We start from the raw sequence: 26,802 nt of genomic DNA on the forward strand, positions 1-26,802 counted from the left end.
GAACGCCGCGGATGTCTTGCCCGACACGATTCCCTGCGCTGCTAGCTGACGCCCGGAAGATACGTGTAGCCTGTAAGTGTCTTCTACCGCATAGAGCCAATGTTCATGACAGGCTTGCAAGCAGTAGAGCCACAGAATCGTACCATACCGGACCCTCTGCTTTGAATTATTGATTCAAGCAACGCTACTGCGGCATCAGAGCTCGGATTCGGCGCCGTTGGTGGACATCTGCATCGGACTGCCATTCTGGTTCTGCCGTTGGCGTCGGCGCGGGTTGCCAGGAGGGCGACGGCGGACCGTAGCTCTACCGTTTACATTCATGCCATCGTCGTCGTCCTCGGATTCATTGACGTGTTGTTGATAGAGCTGTTCTTCGTCCAAGTCGTTTATGTCCTGCGGGCGGTCGCGCAGCCATTGCATACGGGGTCCGGAGCGTGCCCGCTCAGAAACCCTGAAGCCATAGATCCGCGGCTCGTAGATATGGCCGGGCCCAAGACTGGACGCGATGTTTTTGGCATACATGCCGTTCAAGAGAGGTTCATCTTCTGGTACTCGCGAGGTTGCGCTGGAGAGGACGTCGGACCCGCGCTTAGTGAGGTCGTATTCGGGGAACGTCAGAAGAAAGAGGGCGCCAAAGGTGCGGCCGAAGAATGCGCCATCAACAGTCTGAAACCGACTATTCGGCGGGACGTAGACGTCAAGGCAGGATGGGCAGAAAAGCTTGACTGTGTCCTCGCCCGGGATGTCGGAGAGCCCAACTGGGAGCGTCCTCGCCTGCTCGCAGTTGTATCTAGGGCAGGCGCCGAAATGCCCCAGCTCGTACTTTTCGCTCATTTGTTGGATGCCGGCGCGTGAGCATATGAAGCGCTGGTGGATGAGACCGTAGAGCATCTCCGCAGATGACTCGATGACGGACAGGTCGCTGGCCATCCTGCTGTGATGCCTCCGCTCCCTTCCGCCCGCACGTTCTTGTCCATCGCCGAGACCGGACTCGTTCTCTTCTTCTTCCTCCTCCTCCTCTTCGTCTTCGTCATCATCTTCAGGCTCGACGTCGAGTATCATCTAGCCAAAGGGTAAGCATTTGTGTCACTCTTGCAGGTACCGTCAAGAGGCTCATGCACCATACCTCGAGCGCTTCCTTGTACATGGCCACCTGAGTCTGCAAGCCAGTCAAGTTGAAGTCATCCTCGATGAACTCTTCGGAGACCTCGGCAAAGTATTCATGACCCAACAACGCGCAGAAGCTCGAAATCCAGGACTCCGGAACGCCTGAGGACGTCGACATGGCGCCGGGAGTAGGTCGTCGGACCAGTCGCTGTGGGTTGCGGAGGAGAGACGCAGCTGGCGCCGTCCTGATATCGAAGGCCCTGGAATCGCTACCCAGGCTCGGGTCGGATGGCCAGGCGCGGCGCGTAGATCACTGGCAGGTGCTTCGCGTGGGGTCGGCGCTCTGCACGCGGAGGGGTTTTCGCGGCCCAGGCAAGGTAGGGCAGACCCGCTTTGTGTCGCACCGATACTCCAGGAGACGAATTTCGTGCTGGCGCGGTTTGACGATACAATTGTTTGCCTCCAGATAAATTTGCCGCCCGTCACTCGGCTTGGGCGCAAGGGTCGTTTGGGATGTCGGCGTGGGAGGTGAGAGCAGGTCGTGGTGGGCGGTGGGTGGAGGGACATGGTGGGTGGAACTGGGTCAGATCCAATACGACTGTCCTGTTGGCTACCCGGGAGCTGATCTCGAGCTGTTCTGCTTGGGCACTCTCAGCCCCAAAAGGGGAGCTTCTCGCGGGTGTCCAAAATCCGGCGCCAAAGTTTCGCCGACACCCGGCTCGCGTTTAATCCCCCCAAGCGACGGATACAACACCACTCTGTGCAAATCGCCGGTTCGCAATCGTTGTGCTCTTATCCTTCTCCTGTTCTGGCGATGAGAGGGGCTATAGGCCACAGCGCGGTATTGCCACGACTGTTTCATGGGACTTCGGCGTGTCGGCAGCGCGGTGCTGTTGTACGCACGATTGAGGCTGCCCTCCCTGCCGTGGGCGGCCATCCAGATATACATGCCTTCCAGCAAAAGGCTCTGATTCCAAAGAAGCCACTTGTTTTCCGTCATGGAGCGGGCTCCCCAACCTCTCAACTCTCGGCAGCTGCCAAATGGTTCACGCAAGATGACTCTGGGAGGCGCGTGCTGACGGATCATGTTATCAACTTCAATGACTGGCCATTTCCCTATGAATTGGTTCAATCTTCACCGCAGAAGAGAGACGCTGTAATCAGCTTTCGCGACTGGCTTATGCAGAGCTCGGCAATCAGCGACCAAATAATGGCGGGCATTCTGCAAACAGCTATCACTGAAGGCGAGGGCCTTCAGTTTTCTCAGCTGTATGGGCCTCTGCTCCTCCTGGTCAAGGCTCTCGAGTTCAACAGGTTGCAGGATTCAAAACGCTTGAGCACCCTGGAGCTTTACATAGCACAGTCAATGCTGTCCGACCTACCGCAACCACTGCAAGATGACTTGCGCACACCAGAGCTGGTCCGCCGCGCCGGGAAAGGCGATGTGTACAGTTCGTCCGTCTGGCTGGGCACAGAGCCTACCTACACTCCGCTTCACCGAGACCCGAACCCGAACTTGTTCTGTCAACTGTGTGGAAACAAGTCCCTTAGGATATTGCCGCCCGCTATTGGAGAACGACTGTACTTCGAGGTGCAAGTGAAAATTCGGCAGCACGGCAACAGTCGTATCCGAACAACCGAGATGATGGAGGGAGATGAGAGAGCAGCACTTCATGACGCCGTCTGGAGTAACGATGAATTGGTAGAGCTGCTGCTGGAAACAGAGCTTGGGCCCGGGGATGCACTATTCATCCCTGATGGATGGTGGCATTCCGTGAAGAGCACGGGGACTGATGGGCAGCTTAATGGGTCGGCCAACTGGTGGTTCCGCTAAATCAGGCATGATATAAGGTAGCATGCGTCCAGCTGCGTACGCGGCATGCGCCCTTGCTTGCGGTATTCGCGGAGGTGCTTTCGCTGTCATCGCAATGACTGGTCGATGAGCAATAACTCATTACAACGATCTCAGGTCTGCAGATACGTTCAATGATGCAATTGACCGTAAGACTGAGGTTTGACAGAAAGAATCTTTCTCCGGTGTCACGTCACGTCGCACCGATCTTTCAATCGCTCACCTGCTGTCAGACATTGCCACCAGGGGGAGCTTTGTGTCGTTATGGCTGCGCTTTGTTTGTCTTCTGTTCCAATAAGGGTATATGCGTACAAAGCTGCTTGAAAATCCTACAGACTTCCTGCGTATGCTTCACTAAGGGCACGTGTCCTTGCCTGGCAAGTCTGGCCCTCCGTCAGATTCTTGATCGTGATGAGTAAAGTTGTTGCTGGAAGTCGCTCGTGCTGTTGAGTGTAGCGCATGACAGATACTTCGCATGGCCAGGTAAAGTTAGGCCTGTCTCAGCCTGGCTCAACTGGGCTATCGGTGTAAGGGTCAAAGCCAACGCGTTGTCTGGCTTTGCTACGCATCGCCTGACGTGCATCGCCCGAGAGGCCAGTCGTGGACGATTCCTCCAGGAAGAAGGTCAAGATGTGATCCGGGATTGACAAGTGCGATGCTTGCTGGAACTCTTGGAGGCTGGCCAGTCGAATGAGCATCTCTACCAATGACAGGGACGATGTTATTGCTTTGAACGGCGAGCGCGCCACAAACTCCGAGTCGTCTTCTGAGGTATCTTCTCCTCTTGTGCTTCGACTTTCTGTGGACGATCGCCGACCATCTGGAGCTGCCCTGGAGCCAAAGCTTGGCTGAAGCGAGAGGCTTCTAATCTGTGCGGCGACTCTGGCGTCGAGCGAGGACCGACCGCTGGCCTTCTGTTCAACCTCCGTCGGTATTCGGGGGCAGTTTCTATCTTCCGATTCACTCTCAGACCCCGCCTCCGTCTCAGTCTCATCGAATGCGTCATCATCGGCTTCGAATACCTCGAAAGCGATCCATTCAGGGTCGAGATGCGAGGGGAAGCTCGACGACGCACGTGCACGTGCCTCCTGGGGGCCGTCTTCAGGCCTTCCATTGTCATTTTCGTGCTCCACACTTCCTTCGGACATGTCGTCATCTCGTTCACGGCGGCCGGGTTCGAGGCTGTCTAAAGTGTGGACTGTGATAGCAGGAGACAGCCGGGATGCGTCTAGATCCCTTTTGACGAGGAGGACTGGATTATTCTCCCCGTCCCTTTCGTTCCCGAGATTCAAGATCTTGCCGGTGTCAGTGTAGAAAATCTTTGCAAGTTGGTGTACCGGGATCAACTCCCGAAAGCCAGCTCTGGGAATGTCTTCGTAGGCGCCCGTCGAGTCTGGCTCATTGTGCACTCTCCCGTCGTCCAAGTCCTCGACGATCTCCAGGTGATAGGCGTAATCAAGGCCCGCTCCTTTCAACGGAGATGCCAGCAAGTTTGGCGAGTCTTCATCGCGTATACCCTGGCGCCGTGGCTCCCGCGACGATCGACAGAGACGTACTCGAGTCTTGTGGGCGACTTCCTGCCAGAGTGGCTTCCGATCATGCTCGCCAACGCCATATACCGGCTGTGAGTCTTTTGTCGAGCCGATTGTTTGCGGATCGACAGAGGCATGGCCGAGGAATAGCATGTAAAGAGATAGATGAAACGCCGGACCAATTTGAGTGACTCTGGTGGGATCCTGGGCATATTGCGTGTCACCAACTATGAGCAGAGCGCTGGCCTGCAGAAGTCGGGATGGTGAAATGTTTGTAGGCAACGATGTCGACAGTGTTTCCCCAGACGCGGTGATGGCGAGTTGCAGCAGCGGTATTTCGCGATCAACTCGTTCCAGCAAAGCCTTGATGTCGGCAATCACTTTGCGGAGCCGCTCATGTTTCTTGGCTTGCGGCTTCGAACGAAACGAATTCGATCTGTCGGTTTCGCTTTCCACCTGTATAGCTCCCTCAATTCTCCGACCAAGCGATGCGATCTCACGCTGCAAGGCTTTAGTGAGTGGAACAGCCGACTCAAGAAACACATTCCCACGGCCCGACCTAGGCGGAAGTCAGAATTATGCCGGCAGAAAGGCTGCGGAAGTATGGCTGACTTGAATTCGACAAGCTCAAGGGCGGGCGAAATGATCTGCCAAACGTGTTAGCACTGTCCGGGGACGCAAAGTCGGTGCCGTGAAAGTACCTTGATTTTGCTGTCAAGGAGCTTCTGCAGAGTACGAAGCTCAGAGTAGAGGAGCTCGTCATCTACAGACTGCAGCAGGCGTGAACACTGTTTCAGCGCGTAAGTCGAAGTCAAGCCAACAGCTGACCTGATGGTGTATCGCATGGCCTGCACGCCGACAGTCGCCAGAAATTCATCCATGGCATTTAACGGTCGATGACGGCCATAGAGAAGAGCCACGGTCGCCGAAACAAGCCTCGGTAAAGCTTAAATGTTCACATTGGGAATGCACGGGGCTCGTGGAGCATGCAAATGACAAGCAGGCGGTTCGGGCAGTTGGAGTGGGAATGGTAGAGCCATCAGGCACCCGACATTTGGGCAGGTGGCCACAGTGCGAGGAAGACTGCGGCCCAGTTGGGCTGTCCAGCTCGCTGCTCAGAGCACGGCCGTTGTGCAGTCGTTCAGTGACGAGAGCCAGGCTCGTGCCACCCATTGTGTCCGATTTGGCCTGTGCTGTGTTAACTGCATTGTGAATCCTCCGAGGTCGCGATCCATGCCGCCCACGCGATTTGCTGCCTCTTTGGCGCTTGACGGCGACCAATCAGTCACAGTCCTGGCTACCTGGGAGCTTACCACAATGAGGCACTACCATGGTCGGTAGGGCATCCTGGGACCTTTCGCAGCGAACTGGCGATATAAGTGTATGCTTTGCTAGGTGTTATGCAGCACGCGTCAAGTCTGTTCTTCGGCCTTTAATCATCAAATGCCTCTTTCATAAGAACACGGCTCCGTAGACGGCTTGCATTTCTTGCACTTACAGTGCACATCCACAGAAGCTTCTGACCAACTAGTCCGTGTTGGGTCGAGCATGCGCACTGTACCAGCCCCGCCAAACGGGAGGCTGCCCTCCTCGCAGGCAGTATCATGCTAGTGGTGGGGGCCTTGAGTTTTCAAACCTCCACCACAGCGGCGAGAACGACCTGGCATCAACACGCTTTGTTTCGCTGCCCGAGTGTCACTGCGTCAACCGTCCCTCTAGGTCCATTTCTCTTCAGAGTCCGCCACAGCCAGTGCTTCTCTTGCGACGTTCACATCATCGGCGTCAGTAGGCAGTATCAGCGTCACTGTCACTGAAGAGGGGCTAATTTGGGTCACCAGCGCGAGCCGAGATTCTTCAACCAACCGATTCCGTCCGCGTTGTGCGCGCTACCCGACACGATGGCCGACCTCAACTCTTGGGAAGACGACCCCGCTGCTCAGGACGAGAACCTGTCTCGTCAGGCTCAGCAGCAGCTGAATGTTAACCAGCAAAATGCCGCCGCAGCGCAGGGCGCCTTCCGGCCTGGTGTCGCGTCCTTCCAGCCCGGTGCTCAATCCTTCCAGCCAGGCCAGCCTTATGGTGGCGGCTTCGCACCCCAGTACCAACAGCAGCAATACTACCAGCAAGGCTATTACCCCCAGTATGGCCAGCAGCAAGGCTTCAGCCAATACAACCAGTCGTACGGCGGCGGCTTCAGCCAAGGCTACAACCAGGGCTACGGTGAGCGGTTATCCATCAAGTACACGGACCTGAATCTCCATGCTGACGTCGGTGCTCAGGCGCTGGATATCCTCAGTATGGGCAGCAGAACCAGCAAGCTCCGCAGTCCCAGCAAGCTCCGGCTCCGCAAGCCGCCCCTACGGCGGCCCCGAAGGCGCCCGCTGCCGACAGCGCCGCCGCTCCCACGCCCGTCCCGAAGCCCGTGTTGACAAAGGAGGGAGGCGCCAAAGTTCTGAGCATTGGTGGCGATACTTCTGCTCCCAAGCCGAAGGCCAAGGTGCTTTCGATTGGAGGAACCGCGGCGCCCCCGAAGGAGAAGACCGACTCCAAGCCTGACGCCAAGGCTGAGGCGTCCACCAAGCCTGAAGCAGGCCAAAAGGCCACCGCAGCCAAGGCCATCGAGAAGACAGGCGAGAAGGCCGGTAAAGCCGCAGCGACCGCCAAGACGTCCGGCAAGACGTCGCCAACACCCTCCTCTGGCCGCTCCAGCCCGTCTGGCCCGGGCGACAAGAAGGCTCAGCGGGACGTTGATGCTGTCACGAAAGAGCAGGCTGCCGACGTCGATGACGAGACTCTTAAGGAGATTTACGGCAAGGAACACGTCAACATCATCTTCATTGGCCACGTCGACGCTGGCAAATCAACACTGGGTGGCTCTATTCTGTGGAGCACCGGCATGGTTGATGAGAGAACCATGGACAAATACAAGAAGGAGGCTAAGGACCTGGGACGCGAGTCTTGGTACCTGTCCTGGGTCATGGACTTGACCAAAGAGGAACGATCGAAGGGCAAGACTGTTGAGGTTGGTCGCGGCTTTTTCGAGACGGAGAAACGCAGATACAGCATCTTGGACGCCCCTGGACACAAGACGTACGTCCCCAACATGATTGGCGGCGCGTCGCAGGCCGACGTCGGTATCTTGGTTATCTCAGCTCGAAAGGGTGAGTATGAGACGGGTTTCGAACGAGGTGGCCAGACCCGCGAGCATGCAATGCTTGCGAAGACACAGGGTGTCAACAAACTAATCGTCGTCATCAACAAGATGGACGACCCGACTGTCGAATGGTCGCATGAGCGCTATCAGGAGTGCACGACGAAGCTCTCGCAGTTCCTCAAGGGCACCGGTTACAACCTGAAGACGGACGTCTATTTCATGCCTGTTGCTGCCCAGCAGTCCATGAACATCAAAGAACGTCTTCCCGAAGGCGTGGCCCCGTGGTGGAGCGGGCCTTCGCTGCTTGAGTATCTCGACGACATGAAGGCATTGGAGCGCAAGCTCAACGCACCATTCATGATGCCGGTCAACGCCAAGTATCGCGACATGGGCACCATGGTCGATGGCAAGATCGAGGCTGGCGTGGTCAAGAAAGGTATGAGTCTGGTCATGATGCCCCGCAAGCAAGCGGTCGAGGCTGCGGCCATCTACGGCGAGCAGGAGGACGAGATGCAGGTCCTCCAGTGTGGCGATCAGGTGCGGATGAGGCTCAAGGGTATTGAAGAGGAGGACATTCTGCCAGGATTTGTGCTGTGCTCGCCGAAGCGGCTGGTGCATTGCGTGGCCGAGTTTGAAGCCCAGATCCGCATCTTGGAGTTGAAGTCAATCCTGACGTCCGGCTTCAACTGTGTGCTGCACGTTCACTCGGCGATCGAGGAGGTCACGTTCGCGGCTCTCCTGCACAAGCTTCAGAAGGGAACCAACCGGAAGAGCAAGAACCCGCCGACGCACGCCAAAAAGGGAGACAGCATCATTGCCCGCATGCAAGTGATTGGTGGGGCCGGGTCCGTGTGCGTGGAGAAGTTCGAGGACTACCCTCAGATGGGTCGCTTCACTCTGCGAGATCAGGTACGTCCAAACATAATGACGTCGTTTCTTCGGCCATAAGGGGACTACATTGCTGACAACTGAAAAGGGACAAACAATTGCAATCGGCAAGATCACGAAGCTCATTACGGACGAGACGGCTGCCTAAGTGAACGAATAACATGCCGTACCGTTATCTTGCAGACGAATAAATACGCATGGGAGGGACAGCTTGGAAAGGCGGCCCGACGGAATCATGATACGGGTACAGGATAAGCATGAGGGCCAACCAGGCTGACGAGGTGCTTAGCGCTGGCGCACAGGAGTGCAGCCGGGGAGGCGGGAGGCCGCCTGGACGTAACGAAACCGGGACGAACTGTCCCGCAGATACCATGATGACCGCAATGTAGAGGGCAAAGATAAAAGTCATTCCCTGTAACCGGGCGTTTCCATGATGCTATATCCACAGTCGGGCACAGTCGGCGGTGCAGTTATAGACGCGGGCGGAAACCGTGTAAGTGTCTGACCTCGAAACAAGGACATGCTCTGTTGCAGAGCAAGTCGCAGAATGTTCGACTGCGTTGATCCAACATGCTGCAATATGATGAACCCAAAGCGGCCCGGGGAAGGGGCCGCCTCACGAGCAAGACGTGACAGCCTTATTACCAGCACTCCACTGGAGACTGCTCACGCTTGCAAGATGGCCGAGGCGGTTCAACTGACGCTGGAACGCGGGTAAAGACGGGTTCCTGAACGCACAGATTTGGTCGTGCGCAGTGATGACACAACTACCTCCTGTGATCGCGCACCCAGCGATCCAAGAGAAGGACGAAAATGAGTCGGGACGACCGAGTGGGCTGCCTGAGGAAAAGACCTTGTTTGCCTTGCCCGAGGCCGAGACGGAGCGGCGCAGGAGTGGATCGTGGCAGTCCGAGTGTGGAGCACGGGTGCGAGGCGGAACTTCGCCGGAGTTGACGAACAGATACGGAAGGTATCCTACGGGGGTGCTCTTTGCAAGGGTGGCTTTCCGGCTTGAGGTTTCAACCCGCGCGGTGACCAGGACTCGGATGGAACGGCAGTGTAGCAAGAGACCGCGCGGCAGGTATGAGAAGAGTCGTCGAGGGATGGTTTCCCATCTGCGCATGAGCTCTCGGCACGTTGGCAAGCAAGATCAGATTTGAAGTCGGGACCCGAGTGGCAGGGCCCGGGTGGTTGGTAGGTGACGGGACGTCATTCTACGCCTGCCCCGTTCGGGTATCCAGCAGTGAGGGCCCAGTACAAGTATTAGCAGAGGGCAGAGACAAGCTGGAGGCACTGCGGGCGCGTTTTGTTGCTTTCTCGCTGAAACATGGCATTGCCACGAATCGGCAGCGAGCAGGTGCTTCCCGCAACGGAACGAGTATTTCATTAATAACGAGAACGGGCTCGACACGTACTAATTGAGGGCGTGCCGATAGCAAGCTGCAGCTTGATGCTTTCAGTCTTGCCAACTCGTCTCCATTCTAGCTGGTAAGCCTTAAGCCGAAGGGTGAGCGCCGGAGAAAGTCGGAGGACGAACGCGGCGGCCAACAGCCAATCAGAGGGCGGGAAATTATGTGCGGCGGGCGGTGCCGCTGAGCCGAGACCTCACGGGGGGGCATTTTTGTCTCGCCCTGGAACGGCGAAGAGGCGTGTCGAGTAGGCGTGGCGAGCCAAGGTACCAGGTAGCTTTTCAATGCATGCAGACGCGCGCGTTGCTGTACCACCTCATGTGCGAGTACCATGCGTCGTCGTGGCTCCTGCGCTGTGGTGTATTCGAGCTTGAGCACCAGCACCAGCGCGCGCAAGCAATAGCGCTTGCACGCGAGGCACCGCGGCCAGTGCAAATTTAGCAGCGTCCCGTCACTATTGCCACAAGCTGTCTAGCGGAATCTGGCGGCACTAAGGCACGGTAGCCACTTGGCCCATGAGATCTCTGCTGGTCATGTGGCCAGCCCGGAAGCTGGGCGGGCTGGGGTACGGTTCTCGGTGGGCGGGCAGTGGCAGATCGCGGGGAACGCTGGGCTCCAGCAGCGGAGGACTCAGGAGTACAGAAGGTACAGTACCTACGGGCCCCGTAGCGGCGTGTCCTGAGCCTGCACTCCACCAACGATCACCGGTGAGCTTTTTGCTGGCCAGGTGACCACAGTCGCGACATGGGCGAATGCCAGACCAGGTTGGATATGACTACAGCATCGTGCCAGACAGGCTAACGACGCAAATGATGACTCCGCTGGATGCAGGGGCTTCATTGACCGTGCTTTATTGCTGCCCGAGCAGACGCAAGCCTGCTGCTAGTACTCCGTAGTAGTATGGGCTTTCACCGGCGGCTGTTGGTGGTGCTTCGTGAGGCCGTCCGTCGTGAAATGTAGGTACTCCATACTGTGCTTCCACAGCGTTGTCCCATCTCGATGCTGTCGTGGCCCACCCCCCGTCCCTTGTCTGGTACCTGCAGACCCGAGAGTGACCGGCCGACCCCCAACGCAGAGGCCGAATCAGACGCTGCGCCCCGAATGGAACATGGTAAAAGACGGGACGGCCGAGCTGATGTGCAATCATGACTTTTGACCAGGTCAAGGGGTTCAGGCTGGGTAAGGGTCTGCAGGAGTAGGTGAGGCCCCGTCCCGTCTCGACGAAAACTGAAGGACAATGATAACTCGAGGCGCATGCACGCCGTCTGTATGGTGGCAAATAGGATGGTCCGGACCGCGGTCAGGAGCCGGGTGGTCGGCAATGATGCTGAGAAGTGACCGGCGATTCTGACCGGGACGCTTCGCGCGCACTCGTCGCTGCGCGGGTGAAGTCAGGGAGATTTCGGACGATTGCCCTGGCCACTGCCGACACGAGATGCATCCGATTCCAGCATCAAGGCGCAAGGCATATAAAAAGAGGCTGCGTCTCGCGGAGAGGCTATTGGGATCTTCTCCGCATTGCAATCGTCGTCTCCTTCGTTGCAATACAGCACTGTACTGCACCTTGCCTTGATACTACAGCACAACCACTTCCCACACAGGACAAGCAACATTGGCGCCACGAGGCTTTCCGCGTGTCGCATCCCCCGATCTCCAACTGCGCCCCGGGGCTCTCACCTCAGCGCCACCCCTCTGCACGGCAAACATCCCCACGCCCCGTCGCAGACCTGCGACCACCTCCGTCCGGCGGCACGCAGCTTCCACGACACCCATTCGTCCCGCCCGCAGGCAGGGAAAGGGAAAAAAAAGGTTTCCACTGAACACCCCGCACCGGGGCTGAAGCCGCTTCGACGACGCCAGCACCCCGCCAACGACGTAAAAGGAACCAGGCTGAGTGGCAGGCTCGTTCCGGTATAAATTCGTGAGCCGTGCTCGTTTTCGACCCAGACATTGAAACCCCACACCCCTCCACCGAGCGTCACCCCCCCTGGTCCGGTCCACAGACTGCAGCCTTCGCCATCGTCACTCTCCGTCACTTGAACGCCTGTGCCCAGGACATTTTGCGTGCCCGATTCTCCCAGGCTTGTCAACGCTGCGCAGAGACAGCACAGATTCTCGCGTCGCATTTACCGATACGACGTACTGCAGGTCGCCAGCAGAAGACCTCGCACGCCCCCCTTTTCCCGCTTACCGTTCCGGCGCAAAAGGCTCGAGGAGAGCACACGAGCTTGCCCGTCCAACGCCACGAGCCTCAAACGCCCACTCTCCCGCAACTCCCTTGTCCGGGTTCACAACCTCGGGTCCTCTTTTCTGCTCCCAACTCACACCCCCCTCCCCCCGGCTACCGACGCTGCTACCCACGGCCCCGTTAGCCCCTCCCCCCTGCCCCGTGTCAAGCCCGCAGTGCAACTGGCAAAGCCGAGATCTAGCATTTGTTCCGGTTCCTTGAGTTTAAATACATAACCATGAGGGAGCCCATCGTCAGGACCGCTTCTCCTTACACTGATCCCAACGTTCAAAGCCCACAGTCCAGACTCAAGGCTCGCGGTGGTGATTTGCGCAAGAGTACGTCTTTCCTTCATGCCCTCCCCGTCAAAGGCTGCAACATGTGATGGAGCCTGCCTGGCTTGCCTCTTATCACACACACTCGCGTGTCTCCTTCTCGACGTTCTCCTTGATCATGGCTGACATGGCGAGCACCAGTGATTTCCAGCAACGTCAACAAAACTTCCCTCCACCCCGGTGGTGTTCAGTGAGTGCTCCGCGTCGAGTCATACGCCTGGACCCGTCCCCAGTCGACTAACACGATGCCCCTGCAGGCCTCACCGGGAACACACCGAGCTTGGTATGCTCGCCCCGTCTTGCGCAGCATCTGCCCAGTGAAGCTCCAAATCCCTGGCCGAATACTAACAAGTTCGCCCACAGAGGAGGAGCTCCACGAAACGGCGCACATTGACTACGACCGCGTCGCCATTGTGAGTCTTGGTCTCACCCGGAGGTGGCCGCGTGCGGTGCGTTGACATTTTCTGCTCCACAGATCCACAACCCGTCCGTCGCCGCCCTCTACGAAGATGCCCTCGTTTACGAGACCGGCACGGCCATCACCTCCAGCGGTGCCCTGACGGCCTACTCGGGCAAGAAGACCGGCCGATCTCCTCTCGACAAGCGAATTGTCAAGGAGCCCACGTCCGAAGACAACGTCTGGTGAGTCGACTCCTCCCCAGACAGGCAGGCAGACGGGACAGGGCGCGCAGACCCCGGTCGCATGCACCCGTCCCTGTGTCTCGCATCGGGGTGCAAGCTGGCTAACCAAGGCTTTCTGCACAGGTGGGGACCCGTGAACAAGCCCATGTCTCCTGAGGTAGGTCGTCTCGTGTCATTCTTTCTCGTCGCCTTGTTTCCCCCCTCTGCCCCGCATTCTCGGGGGGGCCAGTCACTATGACGCCAATGGGCAGCACACCACGATAATTCGGCGGGCGGGCGGGCGGCCCCAGCGCCCGTCGCTTTGGCCTTGGCCTGCCTGGCTGCCCAAGCTGAAGCTCCGGGCCGGCTGGGGTTCCCGAGCCTGTCACCTGGCTTGAGGGCGTCGTCGTCCAGTCAGCGCCGGTGCCTTGTCCAGAGCCAGTTCGCGCAGCGGCCTGATGGGAATTATCGTGCTGCTGATTGGCGTCGGCGGGCGGCCACTGAAAACCGGTCAACCCCACCCGAGCTGCCCCCCATCCCTTAGCCTCAGCCCGCACCCCATTCCGTTCCCCAGGCCCCCGCCGCAGCCCAGGCCGCCTGGCGAAGCCGAGCTTAAGCGGGCGTGCCGGCGGAGGTCCCCAGGAAGCAGCTGATCCGATCCGCCCCGATCCGATCCGCGACGCTGGCCAGAGAAGGCCCAAAGCTCGCTGCCTGTTTCACATGATGCCGGGGCACGCAGGCACGGCGCACCGGCTGTTGAAGGGCTCCGCGGATGCGCGCCTGATTCGCATGTGCAGCCGCCACCAGTGTTGCCCCGAGCGTCGCACTGCGCCTCTGTCCGGGGGCGCGGGATGACTTCAACGGCGGCCGCCGCGGGCCACGAGCGAATTTCCCTGAATCCCTCAGTTGCAATGAATGAATGCTTGCTTGCTTGATTGGTCCGCTGGAGGCCTCAAAACAAAAATATCGCAGACGCTGACATGGCTGGCTTGACAGGTGTGGAAGATCAACCGCGAGCGTGCCGTCGACTACCTCAACACCCGTAACCGCATCTACGTCGTGGACGGCTATGCCGGCTGGGACGAGAAGTACCGCATCCGCGTCCGTGTCATCTGCGCCCGCGCCTACCATGCCCTGTTCATGAGGAACATGCTCATCCGCCCTCCTCGTGAGGAGCTCGAGCACTTCCACCCCGACTACACCATCTACAATGCCGGCTCCTTCCCCGCCAACCGCTACACCGAGGGCATGACCTCGGCCACCTCGGTGGCCATCAACTTCTCCCAGAAGGAGATGGTCATCCTGGGTACCGAGTACGCCGGCGAGATGAAGAAGGGTGTCTTCACCGTCCTCTTCTACGAGATGCCCATCAAGCACAACGTCCTGACGCTGCACTCGTCCGCCAACGAGGGCAAGAACGGCGACGTCACGCTCTTCTTCGGCCTGTCTGGCACCGGCAAGACGACCCTGTCCGCCGACCCCAACCGTGCCCTCATCGGTGACGACGAGCACTGCTGGAGCGACCGCGGCGTCTTCAACATCGAGGGCGGCTGCTACGCCAAGTGCATTGGCCTGTCTGCCGAGAAGGAGCCCGATATCTACGGCGCCATCCGCTACGGCTCTGTCCTGGAAAACGTCGTCTTTGACCCCGAAACCCGCGAGGTCGACTACGATGACTCTACCCTCACTGAGAACACTCGCTGGTAAGTTGCCTCGTCCCATTCTCATGATAGTCAGAACTGACTCGATCCCAGCGCCTACCCCATCGAATACATCAACAACGCCAAGATCCCCTGCCTGTCCGAGAACATGCCCTCCAACATCATCCTGTTGACCTGCGATGCCCGCGGTGTCCTGCCCCCGATCTCCAAGCTGGACAGTGCCCAGACCATGTTCCACTTCATCTCGGGCTACACCTCCAAGATGGCTGGCACCGAGGACGGCGTCACCGAGCCCCAGGCCACCTTCTCTTCATGCTTCGCCCAGCCCTTCCTGGCGCTGCACCCCATGAAGTACGCCAGGATGCTTGCGGACAAGATCGAGCAGCACAAGGCCAACGCCTGGCTCCTCAACACCGGCTGGGTCGGCGCCGGCTTCGCCCAGGGTGGCAAGCGCTGCCCGCTCAAGTACACTCGCGCCATCCTCGACGCCATCCACAGCGGCGAGCTCGCCAACGTCCAGTACGAGAACTACGACGTCTTCAACCTCCAGGTCCCCACGACCTGCCCCAACGTCCCCGACGAGCTTCTCAACCCCAAGAAGGCTTGGACCGCCGGCACCGAGAGCTTCCAGGCCGAGGTCGTCAAGCTGGGCAAGCTCTTCCGCGAGAACTTCACCAAGTACGAGTCCGAGGCCACCGAGGACGTCGTCAAGGCCGGTCCCGAGGTTTAAGAAGCTGGTTCTTGAGAGCACTCTAGCGTTTGCATTTTCCACGCAGTAGACTTTTACCGCCGCAAACCCACATCTAGTCACCCCTTCCCCCGAGGCGCGCACCTTACCCCTCAAGCCCATCGCTGGGCTGGGCCGTCTCACACAACCCACACAAGGTCTCCCTTGGCCGGGTCTTCTCCTTGTCTTCAAGTTGGTTGGGCGTCATGAATTCTCTATTTAGTTTTCTCACATTTTAACGGGTCTGGATGAACAACAAAGCCATCGCCGTAAGGCACACTCATGCATGGATGGATAAAGAGACGGGATGACAGAGATGAGGGGAGGAAGCATCAAGACATGGAAAGGTGTTTGATGGGGAAAGGAACAAAGATTGTAATGAGGCAGATGAATTGATGTCAGTTTGCCTAAAATTAATCGCTTGGATGATCTACCATATGGCTTTGCTCTTGACCGTTGTAGCCACGTCGACACACACCAGTCTCTCCCCCAGCCGGTCAATGTCGTTATAAACCTTGGTGTGTGCCTAATATATGACTTCACAGAAGGTCAAGCGTGTGCGGCCTGTCCTGTAAGTTCCAAGATACCAGACAGACAATATCACGCGAACATATCCCAGTGACCAACGATCGAATTGTATCCCTCGGGATCATCAAATGCGCATTTATTCCATGTCCCGCCAGTGGCCAATCACCGTCCTGCGGCAACCATGGGTTAACACTGCACGAATGTCTAGGCCCCAAGAAGCACCGGAACGTAGCCCGCTTTGCATAGCGGTTGCGGCGGGTTTCCACGGAACAATAGGTCAACTGGCTAATGCTATACTGGAGGCTCCGGTGTTTTCCCATCACGATATAGTGCGCGTAAGCCGGAGCGGCTCGGCAGTGACATGCAAGACGGCGGTTGGCTCAGCATCAAAGTGCCACCCAGCGATCTGACCGGCGAACCAACCATGTGAAGTCTGACCGCCGAAATAGGAAAACCAACGGGTTATAGGTGATGCCACCGTCTGACCGTCCTGGCCGACCTTGAATGACATCTTCCAGGACCCGTCAATGACACAAACAACACGGAAAGTGACACGAGCTTCGGCATCTTAAACATTATTATGGCAGCCAATTCGAGCGGGGACAGAATGGCCGCAGGTAATCAGGATGCGGGGAATCGTATCAAGAATATCTTATTATTTGAAAGCAAACTCGGGGTATGATCAAACTAGGCACTGTATCATGAAAAAGTACAACTAGATCGCCATGGTATTGAGATTTTGAAAGCCAGCCAAACACCCAGAGCAGCCTTCTCCTTGGACACCGCTCGTCTGACGTTCGCAGCCAGGTCCTGCAACCAATCATCCCGCTCAATAGGTGTAGCGGAAATGCTTGTTCTCCTTGTCGGTCATGTTGGCCCACACCTCGGGGGACATGAACGCTTCCTCCTGCTGCTTGCTCCTGTCATTGCGTCGCTTGTTGGCCCAAACGTAGTACAAGAACAGCGCAAAGGTGGTCAGGGCACATCCAGCCTGTGTACCCATGACAGCCAACTTAGCGGGGCGGAAATCGGGCGCATCCTTGGCCTGGAAAGTCTGAGGGCCGATGATGTTTCCGAGTGAGAATGACCCGCTGACCAGGGCTGCCGCGAAGGCACGCTTCGTACCACCTGCGCAGTTGGCAACGGTCCACTGAATTATGGCGATTAGCATCCAAGATAGCAATGGTAGGCAGCATGTACGTACGTTGTAAAAGATGGTCAGGGGCGCGACGACGGCATTGACAAGGTAGATGCCGGCAAGAACGCCTGACCGGTTGGTTTTCGGATTCAAGAAAGACATCAAGGCGCCACCAAGGATCCTGCAAACCGCATTAGTATCGACAGCCTATGGTAAGATGCGCAAGAGACCCAACGTACGCAGGGATGATACACGCAATAATCCACGCCCAGCGGTGGGACTGTTTGCGAATGCCGAATCCGACCAATAGGGTGAAGAAGATGCTGACCGCGCCGGAAGGCATGTTCATCAGAGCTGCCTGCTTCGGCAGATAGCCCAGGTTCTTGATCAGCGTCGCAGAATACGTCGTGACGACACCGCTGGACACGGACAGCAGGACGACGGACAGGATCAGCAGGTAGATCTGGGGGTCCAGGAGCGCCTCAACAATCTCCTTGGCGCGGAACTTCTTGTTGTCGATGCCGGTCTGGTTGACACTGACATGCTTGAGCAGCGCAACCTTCTCGGCGTTGGACAACCAGCGGGCCTTCATGGGTGTGTCGGGGAGGAAGAAGAAAGTGCACAGGCCGAAGACGACCGTCAGGCAGCCAAGCACGACAAACATGATGCGCCAGCCAGCAAGACCCGCGCCGGGCGCAATGTGCTGGAAGCCGTACGAAACGGCGCCGCCGATGATCTGGCCAAGGCCGAGGCCCAGGTACCAGAAGGAGAAGCGAGGGGCCTGTTCGGACTTGGTGTACCACTGGCTGCTGATGAGCATCAGAGAGGGCCCGATGGTGGCCTCAAAGATACCGAGGAAGACGCGGGAGACGAGCAGCGTCTGGTAGTCCTTGGCCGCAGCTCCGCAGGCCGTGGCGACGCCCCAAAACGTGACGTTGAATCCGAGCCACTTGGCGGCAGGGACCTTTTGCAGGAAATAGACTGGAGGGCGGGTGTTAGAACAAGGCAAGTCGGCGTTGCGGGCTGGGCGAGGTTGGTCAAACTCACTGTTGGGGACTTCGAAGCAGAGCAGGCCAACGAAGAGAAAGGTCGCGACGTTGGAGAAGTCGTTGCCCTGTAGGTTCAGATCCTTGTTGAGGCCCATGACTGCGGCGTACTACACGACCAGACTGTCAGCGCGACAGCTCAATTGAGACGCCACTATTCCAGCAGCGTGTCGCGCGCACTAGAGAGACGAAGCGCGGCGATCGCAAAGGGGGTATGGAGCTTTGACGCACATTCAGGATGACCTTGTCGAGGAACTGCATCGTGTAGCAGCAAAACATGAGCGGCACAATGTGCCAGTCAATCTTGTGGCGGAGAGCATTGATATCGATGGCAGCGACGCCGTCGACGTCGACGTCGCGGTGCTCATTGAGGAATTTCCACGCCGCGTCGACCTTGGAGCCACCGCTGGCGGCGTCGGAGTTGACACCGGTAGGCGCTGGGCGGTCGCTCGACGACGATGACAGGCCGGCCTGGCGGACGTCGACGTCGCCGATCTTCTCGTCACCGACGGCGGCCATTGTCGACGGTTCTTGGGCGAAGAGACGCGGGTCGGAATGCACTCGACAGATGACGAAACGTGCGAGACACGAGCGATGGCGGAGCGAGAGGAAGAAGGACTCAAGGCGGTGCCTGAAATGGCGAAGGATCGGCGTGGGTGGGAATGTGCAAGGACCGCTGCGCTCAAGGACGAACCATGCGGCCAAGGCAGCGCGCCCAAGGGACCAGACGTCTTATCAGCTGCACAGCAGACAGCGGGCGCGCAAGGGTCGAGGCCGGGTCGACGATGCAAGGGCAAGAAAAGAGGCGCAACGGCGACAGAGATCCAGAGCGAGGCGACGGCGCTGAAGAAGGAATTACTCGTCCCAATGTCTCTGATGGCAGCCCCGAGTGACAGGTCCTCGAGGGGAAAGAAACAAAAACGAATCGACCAAAGGGGGGAAGCGGACGGGGGACCGGGCGTTCAAGCCACCTTAAGGTATGGCTGCAACGTCTCGTAGCAGTTTCTCGGCGCAGACCGTGTCCCTGTTGACGGCATCCATGGATGGCTGCGCTGGTGCCGAGAAGGTTAGGTGCTACCTGAGGAGGAAGGCGCTACGCTACGAAGTACGGCAGAGGTACTGGACGGGCGGGCGGCGGGCGGGTCGCCACATCGGCTCTACCTTGCCGTCGACGATGGCTGAACTGGGGGTGTCTTTGCAGCTCCACACTGAGGTGGCCGAGCGGGACGCGGGACCGTGACTGTGGGTGGAATCTCCCACGACTTCGAAGAAAGGATGTGGGTGTGTGGGTGGTGGAACGCCCTCATCAGTGCCGACCGCACCTTGCACGCTCCTGCAAGTACCTGACCAGCACCGCCTGGAAATCGTTGCTTGGCAAGGCACTAACCGCGCCCCCAGTTGATCCCTGAACTGTCTGGGTACTCCCAAACCGCACTTGGCCGCAGAGAGGACGAGCCGCTCTCGCCCCAAGTGTCCCCCGAGACCCGATCCTTGCAGGTAAGTCGTGCCTCTCGCTGGTGGTGATAATGTAGCCCGCAATTAGTTTTCCCCCGAACCTCTCGCGGGCGCGACGGACGTGGCGGCAGGATGGGGTGGCGCGGGAACGGAGCAGCGCCGACCACAGCGCCGTGGAGGGCCTGGGACAGACGTGACTTGCCAGCAGGCGTCTGTGCCCTTGCGCCGTGGCTCCCCACTCGCGCCACGCGGGTGGCATACGTTGCGTCCGTCGACGCACGCCGCTTGGGGGGCGCGTGGTTCATGCTTCCTGCGCTGTCGCGAACCAAGCACTCGGAACAGGAAGGGTGGCCAGCGAGCGACCAAGGTCGACAGACGGGCAAAACAGTCGGGTCAGCAGGCTCGACCTTGGTTTTCCCAGCGCGCGCAAGCATGCATGCAGGCAACCAGCACCCTGCGCCATGCAGGCCCCCGGTTGGCCTCCACCCTCAACTTGCACAACGTCAACCTCTTGTCTGCTGCAGGCGTCCCAAAAGCGCAAGGCATGCCGTGGCCCTGGTTGGAGCCGATCTGGCGATTCCGACGGCGGTTGCAGGGGGAGGGGCGCCGTTCGAAACTTGACAGTTGTCCGGGCCGACCGCTGCATCACGGCTGGTTTTGGGTTATTCCTGGGCCGGACGGGCGAAGACGGGAGGGCGGGAAGCCAAGGAGCGAAGTAATTTATCCTGCTGCCCCGGAAAGACGGCGAAAGGATGTCATGTTCACCAAGCCCCAGACGGGACGGGAGCGCGGGCACTGGCCGGCCCAATTTGCCTCGATAAATCCACCAGATCGAGAGATACTGTAGGGGGGAATACTACGTGCTGGATGGCCCTGTCTGCGAGCACATACTACGGCGTTACTGCATGGAAAGCGCACCTTCACGATATTATTAGTTGGTGCAAAAGTATCATGTACGTGAGGGCGCAAGCTCAGATCCTCGACTCTTCCTCATCCTCCTCCCCATCCTACGGCCTTGGGCCTCCACCTCTGCCGCACTTGGCGGCGATGCCCTCGAAGTGGCCAGCCAAGCCAGCCCTGACGAAGGGTCCATCCGTCCCCTCCCGCCCACCTCACCGCCCCCACCAACCGCCTGGACCGAGTACCGAGCCCACTGAAGCGCCAGGCCCGCCCGCCCTGTTATCGGCTTCCTTGAGGTGCGCAGCGAAAACCAACCGAGTCCTCCGGCACTTGTTTAAGGTAAGGTCATGACATTCGCGAGCCCCCAGGGCCGTTGGGCCTGTTGGGCGCACGCGCGACAACGATCCAAAACCTGACAGCTCAAGCTCACCTTGGCGTCGATGCAACGCAACGCTCGAGTCGGCCACGCGTCACGGACAGTCTTGTCAGAAAAGGGCGCGCGCGCAACGGCGGCAACTGCCTCCAGCGCCGCTGTGGGCTCAGGCCCCGTCCGTGGCGCCAACACCTGGAGGTCATCTCCCGCGCCACGGGCACCTCCACCACAGAGCTCCAGATGGATCAGATCCCCCATCCTCCAGGGCCCGCCCCGGAGAGACGCAGGCTAAACTCCTGCACCAAGCCCTTTCGTGCCGTGCGGTAATAGCGGCTCAGCATCCACTCTCGTGGATGGCCCGCTCTCGTTCTTCCATACGGACTTCTCGTACGTAACTGGAGGCACTTTGTAACCCAGACGGCTCGCCTGCCGGGTCGATCATCCACTGCCCACCGCGAAACGAAGCTGCTGAGCCTTGCGAGCCCACCCAGCAGTGTCCGATCGAAAGCTTCGATGGCCACTCTGACCTTCTCGAACGGAATGGCAGATAGCCGGCTAGTATCCCACCCCTGCCATCCTCTAGACAGCATCCAGTTGTCATGCTACATCCAAATTTGCGGCCTTGTAGATCGCTGAGGGGAATGGTTGGCGACGAACAATCCGTCTCTGGGGGTGGGTTGCTCTGCTCGGCCTGCTATTTCTCCGGTCGAGGAGCTGTACCCTCTGATGCCAGTCTCGTTTTCTTGCCATATCCAGCAGTATACATGACCGAATGGTTTGGAACAGTATGCTGCCATCGCACATTCCTCATCAAACCGTCCCTGGCCAATTGTCGAAAATAGAGTCCATCCCATGTCACAGTCTGCCTGGTCTAGCCAAGCTTGAGGTGCATACATCCGCGGCGACGGCTTTCCCAAAGATCGTTCGTCCTTCCGGAAAGAAGGCGTGCCGTCCGCCCCTGGCGCGAATCGGACAGCGCCCGGCGCCGCTTCCTACGGCTAACCCGTGGCGCCAGAGGCGAGAGCTTGCTGCAGCCTTGCAAGAGTTCCTCTCGCAGCTCTTCGCGGTGGCGCTTCTGCTCCCAGCTGGCGCCTCAACCCTTGCTTCATTTCCGCGCCGCCGCAAAAACGGCATGCCCCTGATGACGATGGGTTTCTGCCCAGGCTCGGGCGACCTCACCGGCCGCTCCGAAGACGGTATTCAGGCCGCCTGGGTCCATGAATACGAAATACTCACGCCAGGTTGCCGTGCCGGCAGAGCTGGGTGTAGGCCCCTTGATGAGAAATCTACACCATGAAGACCTCGTACGAGATGCCCAAACAAGCAATGGGCTCCGTCGTTTCGACTTTGGCAAAATCAATCCTCAGTCGGCTTGATCTGGAGCCCGGAGACTCTTCCCAACGGCTTTGAATACCAAAAGCAGGGCTCTACGGTCGGGGCCTCCGATGACAATTGGCACTCATCTGTTGAGTTTGGGCGTGGCTGTCGTCCGTGACGAAGCCCCTGGCGCGAATATTACCATGCTGAAAATACTCGGATGCAAATCTCAGGCTTCCGCAAGGAACCAATGCGCGCCAACAGGGGCGCAGGGGAACAGTTTACGCACTCTGGCCGCCCACACCCTCACGATAAAACGTTGCCGCCACCAGGGACCCATAGAGTCCAAATCCGTCCAGGGCCTGGTGAGAAATCCAGAGCGTTTAGCCTGCTCCCGTCACGGCACACCAAGGCAAACAAATCCAACAGGCGAGTGTTGAATGCGGCCATCGGCCGCTGCCTCGGAACGATGTAATGCATACAGATCTCGGCTGAGCCCTGTTCACAGCTGGCGTCTAATCAAGAACAGGCAGCGCGTTGGTGGCCACGCAATACTGCACTGATCTCTTGGCCAGGTCCTTCAACTTATCCTCACGGCGCCAGAAACCTGATAGCGACGAAACGGTAATCCAGCGGTGCGTGGCAAGTGAAACCTGTAAGCCGACAACACTCATCTTTCCGGGGGTGGAATGTTGGCTGGTGGTACGAGTCTTGACCACGATGAAAGCTGCTGTGCCGTTTGGTCGGTTAGGTACAACGCAAGAGGTAATTGTCCTTCACGCACTGCAAGGCAAGATACGAAGCACCTGAGCACCCGAGGTAGTTACTTGATCAAAATTGGGGCAAAAATCCCACACAGTCGGCAGTGGATGGGTGGGCTGGGGGCGGCAGCTTTCCAGCCTGACCGGTCCACTCGTCAGAAGTTTGAACTGCCCACCCAGTCTTGCCAGTGCCGGCGGCCGACAAAGAGTGCGTGAACCGGCACCCTTGCAGCCAGAGTCGACGCTATTTACCAGCACCGCACCACTCGACGCCGCTAAACAGATCACCTCCCTGTCCCAGCCCCCCTGTCCAGCGACGTCGATGGTCCCGCCTGGATGACCCTGAGAGTCTCTAACGAAGACGGGCCAAGCGCCGCTGGCAGTTCCGACTTGGACTGCGAATTGAACGTCGTCACAGCCGAAGACCGGCTGCGATGGATGGATGCATGGCATCAGGAACAGCAAAGTCGGCCCAATTGCCTTCCGTGTGCGTAGAACTCGCCTGTCCTACCAAACCCCCCGGCCATGCTGTCCAACACCGAGACTCCACTGAGAAATGGACGCATGCTTCCGAACTTGGCAAGCATTGATGTGCATCAGGTGCTGAGCGAGGGTTTGACGCCGTCTGGCTCCGTTCCATCTGGAAGTTCCTTTTCTTCCGTGGCTGCCATATTGTCCCGCATTGCCACCATGATCCTCCTGTGGCTCCCCTCTGCTCGCGCCCATGTCACCTCGTTTCTTTTGCCCGGTCGTCGTACTCGTGCTAGCTTCAATAAACATGAACAATCCTCTGCGCTTGATGTGACGGCGGCTAAGGCAAGGTGAAAAGGGGCGATTGCACCATGGATTCGTTTGCCTGTACCAGGCGTAGAGCAAGGCCCGATGCAACTCTACAGCTCAAGCTGCCGGATGTGTACGAACGAACTGCCTCCAGATGGCGCATTCAAAATGCCTCTGAAGGAAGATCGGGAGAAACGCCGAGCCACAATTTTGCCCCGGCTGTCTGGCTGGCCAGACACACCCCTCCCCCCTTCCTGGCAGTCGACTGTCGTCACTCTGCTACACGGGGTTGAAGGTAGAAAACTGGTGCATTTCCACTACGTCTCGCTTGGCTTCCTCTCGTCATTCAAAGCAGTCGTTCGTGGCCTTGCGTGAAAAGGTCCCGCTTCAGCGTTCCTTTTCTTTTTCCCAGGCTATTCCTGGCCACGACACTTCCGTCACTACATTCCTTTGGCCAGATCCGATCACCCGCCCACCCCCGCGAAGGGGTTTCATCCCAGCCTCACCTGTCAATTTTGCTTTTTCTTGCTCCCTTGGTTCGTCCAAGCGCTGCGGTTTGTGCGTTCGATAGAGAAGTGCCGACGCGGAAAGGCGATATAGATCACCAGAACCTCGGATCGGTTTCTGTCTCCCGACTTCGCCAGCTGCCGAGACCATCTATCGAGCATACTTTGGGACATTTTCTGCAGCGTCAGCTTGACGTCAATTGCTTGAGCATTCAACGCAATGGGCTGGGTTGACAACGCGACCCCTGAGGTCGAGAGTCTGTCGCAATACCCCACAATCATCGCTATCTGCGTGGTTCTCTCCATCCTCTCCATCACAGTTGTCGGCGCCCGGCTATGGGTTCGTGCGACAGCTCGCGGTTTGGCCAGTGACGACTGGATGGCCGCACTGTCCATGGTCTTCGCGCTTATCTACTCCATTCTTTGCATCATCCGTATGTTCTGCCGGCTCACAGTCACTAGAACACGGCGAGTTGCTGACAAACTACTTTAGAGACGAAGTATGGCCTTGGCTTGCCTGTCAAGGCTCGGCCAAAGGCGAACCTCATCCCGTACACCCGCGTCAACTTTGCAGGGCGACCAATCTACCAAATCGGCATCAGCTTCTTCAAGATCGCCTTGTTGATAAGCTATCTTCGTCTACTGAAGGGAACAGATCAAAAAACTTATCGTCTCGTCGTTTGGATCACCATTGGGCTCGTCTTGGCTGCCCACCTTGGATGTGCCCTCTCCCTTATCTTCGCCTGTTCGCCAGTCGACAAGTCGTGGAATCCTCTGAAGGCTGGAACATGCCTGGCACCCGGTCCTTCTTTTACTGGATACGCAGTCGTTACAATTGTCTCCGATATTGTCGTGGCGATTCTACCGATTCCGGTTCTGCTTAAGCTCAACGTGCGCCTGGAGAAGAAGCTGGGCCTTATCGGCATTTTCATGCTGGGCCTCTTCACCACTATCTGCTCCATCCTCCGATACCTTCAAATCAACCGTATTCAGTACGGTGACGGCAATTCAACCATGCTAGTCCTTTGGGGCACAATCGAGTTTAACGTGGGCGTAAGTCGGAGAATAAAGACCTGGTAATCTGTGCAGGCCTGCTAACCCTGAATCTTGCAGAACATGGTATCCTCTCTACCGTTCCTCGCCCCGGTGTTCATGAAGAAAGCCAGGGAGTACCGATCCAAGCACTCAGGCCAAGGATACGGCTCGTCACACCGCATGAGCCGGAGTCGAGGCCACAAAAACGGCGACCATTACCAGCTAAGCGACGTCAGCAACGACAAGAGTGTTTTTGCGTCTACGAACAAATCAGGCAGCGAAGAGAACATTTTGCAACAAGGAGCGATTGTGAAATCCGTCACGTACAGCGTCCAGGTCGACGAGGAAGCGGATGGCCAAGGAACACGTCGGCGCAACGACTCGGGGTCCAACGTCTGAAGCCCTGGGTTTGGCGGGATTTTGTTTTTATTGGGGCTTGCACGTATAAATGCGGTAACGGCCGAGAGCTTAGTTCTTTTCGAGCGAACCCGGCGACGGTTCTGGTTGAAAGCTTGCATATGTTAGTCAATTGTGTAGATACGCCTGATGCCTTGGATGGGCAAGAAGACTGGGTTTGAGGGCACCCTGGAAGCTTTGGGCAAGCTGAATAAAAGTACATTTTGCAGTGCTGCAGCTCTACGACGACGGGATGCCATCAATCGCTTTACCACCAATACTTCGCAGAGAGGTCCAGAATATCGCCTGAGCCACGATATGGTAGCCAAAGCGTGAGATGCACCACCACAGTGCTGGTATTGGCATCGGCGCCAGTCTGTGCTGAAGAATCTGGGGTGGCGCCCCGATCGGAGCGAACCAACACACTCCTGGCCTTGCAGCGACGAGTCAATTTTCGCCCCCAAGATGGGTCGGGGGCACAAGTCTCCGTACCTTCGCACAGACACGCTGATCCGGGAGCCAGGCGCAGACGCGGGCCAGCAGCCCAGGCGCCGGGGAAGCACGCCCGGTGCCCAGAGACTGCTTGGGTGAACGACCCTGGTCAGGGCCTGCATGCGCTTTGCACCATTCAACCAAATCGCTTAGGGCATGCCGTTAATATACCTCAACCGTTAAGGCGCCGCCGCCGTCAGTGTTCACTGGTGGCATTGAATCGGTGGCGCTTGCACATCAAACCCCTCCTACAGGGAGGTGTTGGAGGCTGGGCCGGATGTGGTTTCGCGATGGTCACTAACGCCACGAGTCTGGCCCGGAGCCCTGTTCATCTCGGATGCTTCGTGTCGGAAGGGTCTAGACTTTGCACCACGAAGCGTTTCTCTACCATGTTACTGTGTAATACTTGCCCCAAACATGACCCGGCAGGTTCAATCTTGTCCCCTCCTGTCGCTTACTTTATGTAGCTGCCGCCAAGGCCAGGGATCCCCCTGTTTGGGCTGTAAGTCATACTGGGATGCCAGGGGCTGCGACTCGGTCAACTCTATTCCCCCGGGGCGTC

General features: G+C 58.1%; 5 protein-coding genes across 5 annotated transcripts; 3 read left to right on the top strand and 2 right to left on the bottom strand.

Annotated features, from left to right (window-relative positions):
* Positions 1-195: 195 nt before the first annotated feature.
* On the bottom strand, positions 196-1,285 carry PLICBS_006002 (casein kinase 2 regulatory subunit; the record flags this gene model as incomplete). Its single annotated transcript, XM_018319738.2, has 2 exons — positions 196-1,062; positions 1,127-1,285. The coding sequence occupies 2 exons, from the start codon at positions 1,283-1,285 to the stop codon at positions 196-198; spliced, it is 1,026 nt and encodes a 341-aa protein (XP_018182212.2).
* Positions 1,286-6,389: 5,104 nt separating this feature from the next.
* On the top strand, positions 6,390-8,681 carry PLICBS_006003 (translation termination factor GTPase eRF3; the record flags this gene model as incomplete). The annotated part of the gene is made up of 3 exons (XM_018319741.2): positions 6,390-6,711; positions 6,771-8,554; positions 8,622-8,681. 3 exons carry the CDS (start codon positions 6,390-6,392, stop codon positions 8,679-8,681), a joined length of 2,166 nt encoding a protein of 721 aa, XP_018182215.2.
* Positions 8,682-12,407: 3,726 nt separating this feature from the next.
* PLICBS_006004 (protein kinase C-like 1) lies at positions 12,408-15,516 on the top strand (the record flags this gene model as incomplete). The annotated part of the gene is made up of 8 exons (XM_065600840.1): positions 12,408-12,507; positions 12,646-12,694; positions 12,762-12,787; positions 12,868-12,917; positions 12,980-13,146; positions 13,270-13,303; positions 14,122-14,828; positions 14,880-15,516. 8 exons carry the CDS (start codon positions 12,408-12,410, stop codon positions 15,514-15,516), a joined length of 1,770 nt encoding a protein of 589 aa, XP_065456912.1.
* A 1,354-nt stretch (positions 15,517-16,870) lies between these two features.
* On the bottom strand, positions 16,871-18,744 carry PLICBS_006005 (uncharacterized protein; the record flags this gene model as incomplete). Its single annotated transcript, XM_018319743.2, has 5 exons — positions 16,871-17,191; positions 17,246-17,360; positions 17,419-18,160; positions 18,227-18,335; positions 18,457-18,744. The coding sequence occupies 5 exons, from the start codon at positions 18,742-18,744 to the stop codon at positions 16,871-16,873; spliced, it is 1,575 nt and encodes a 524-aa protein (XP_018182217.1).
* Positions 18,745-24,537: 5,793 nt separating this feature from the next.
* Positions 24,538-25,751, top strand: PLICBS_006006 (uncharacterized protein; the record flags this gene model as incomplete). Its single annotated transcript, XM_065600841.1, has 4 exons — positions 24,538-24,751; positions 24,811-24,987; positions 25,144-25,370; positions 25,431-25,751. 4 exons carry the CDS (start codon positions 24,538-24,540, stop codon positions 25,749-25,751), a joined length of 939 nt encoding a protein of 312 aa, XP_065456913.1.
* Positions 25,752-26,802: the final 1,051 nt, after the last annotated feature.

Source organism: Purpureocillium lilacinum (genome assembly GCF_023168085.1).
Source record: "Purpureocillium lilacinum CBS 284.36 DNA, scaffold_4, whole genome shotgun sequence".
Lineage (NCBI taxonomy): Eukaryota > Fungi > Ascomycota > Sordariomycetes > Hypocreales > Ophiocordycipitaceae > Purpureocillium > Purpureocillium lilacinum.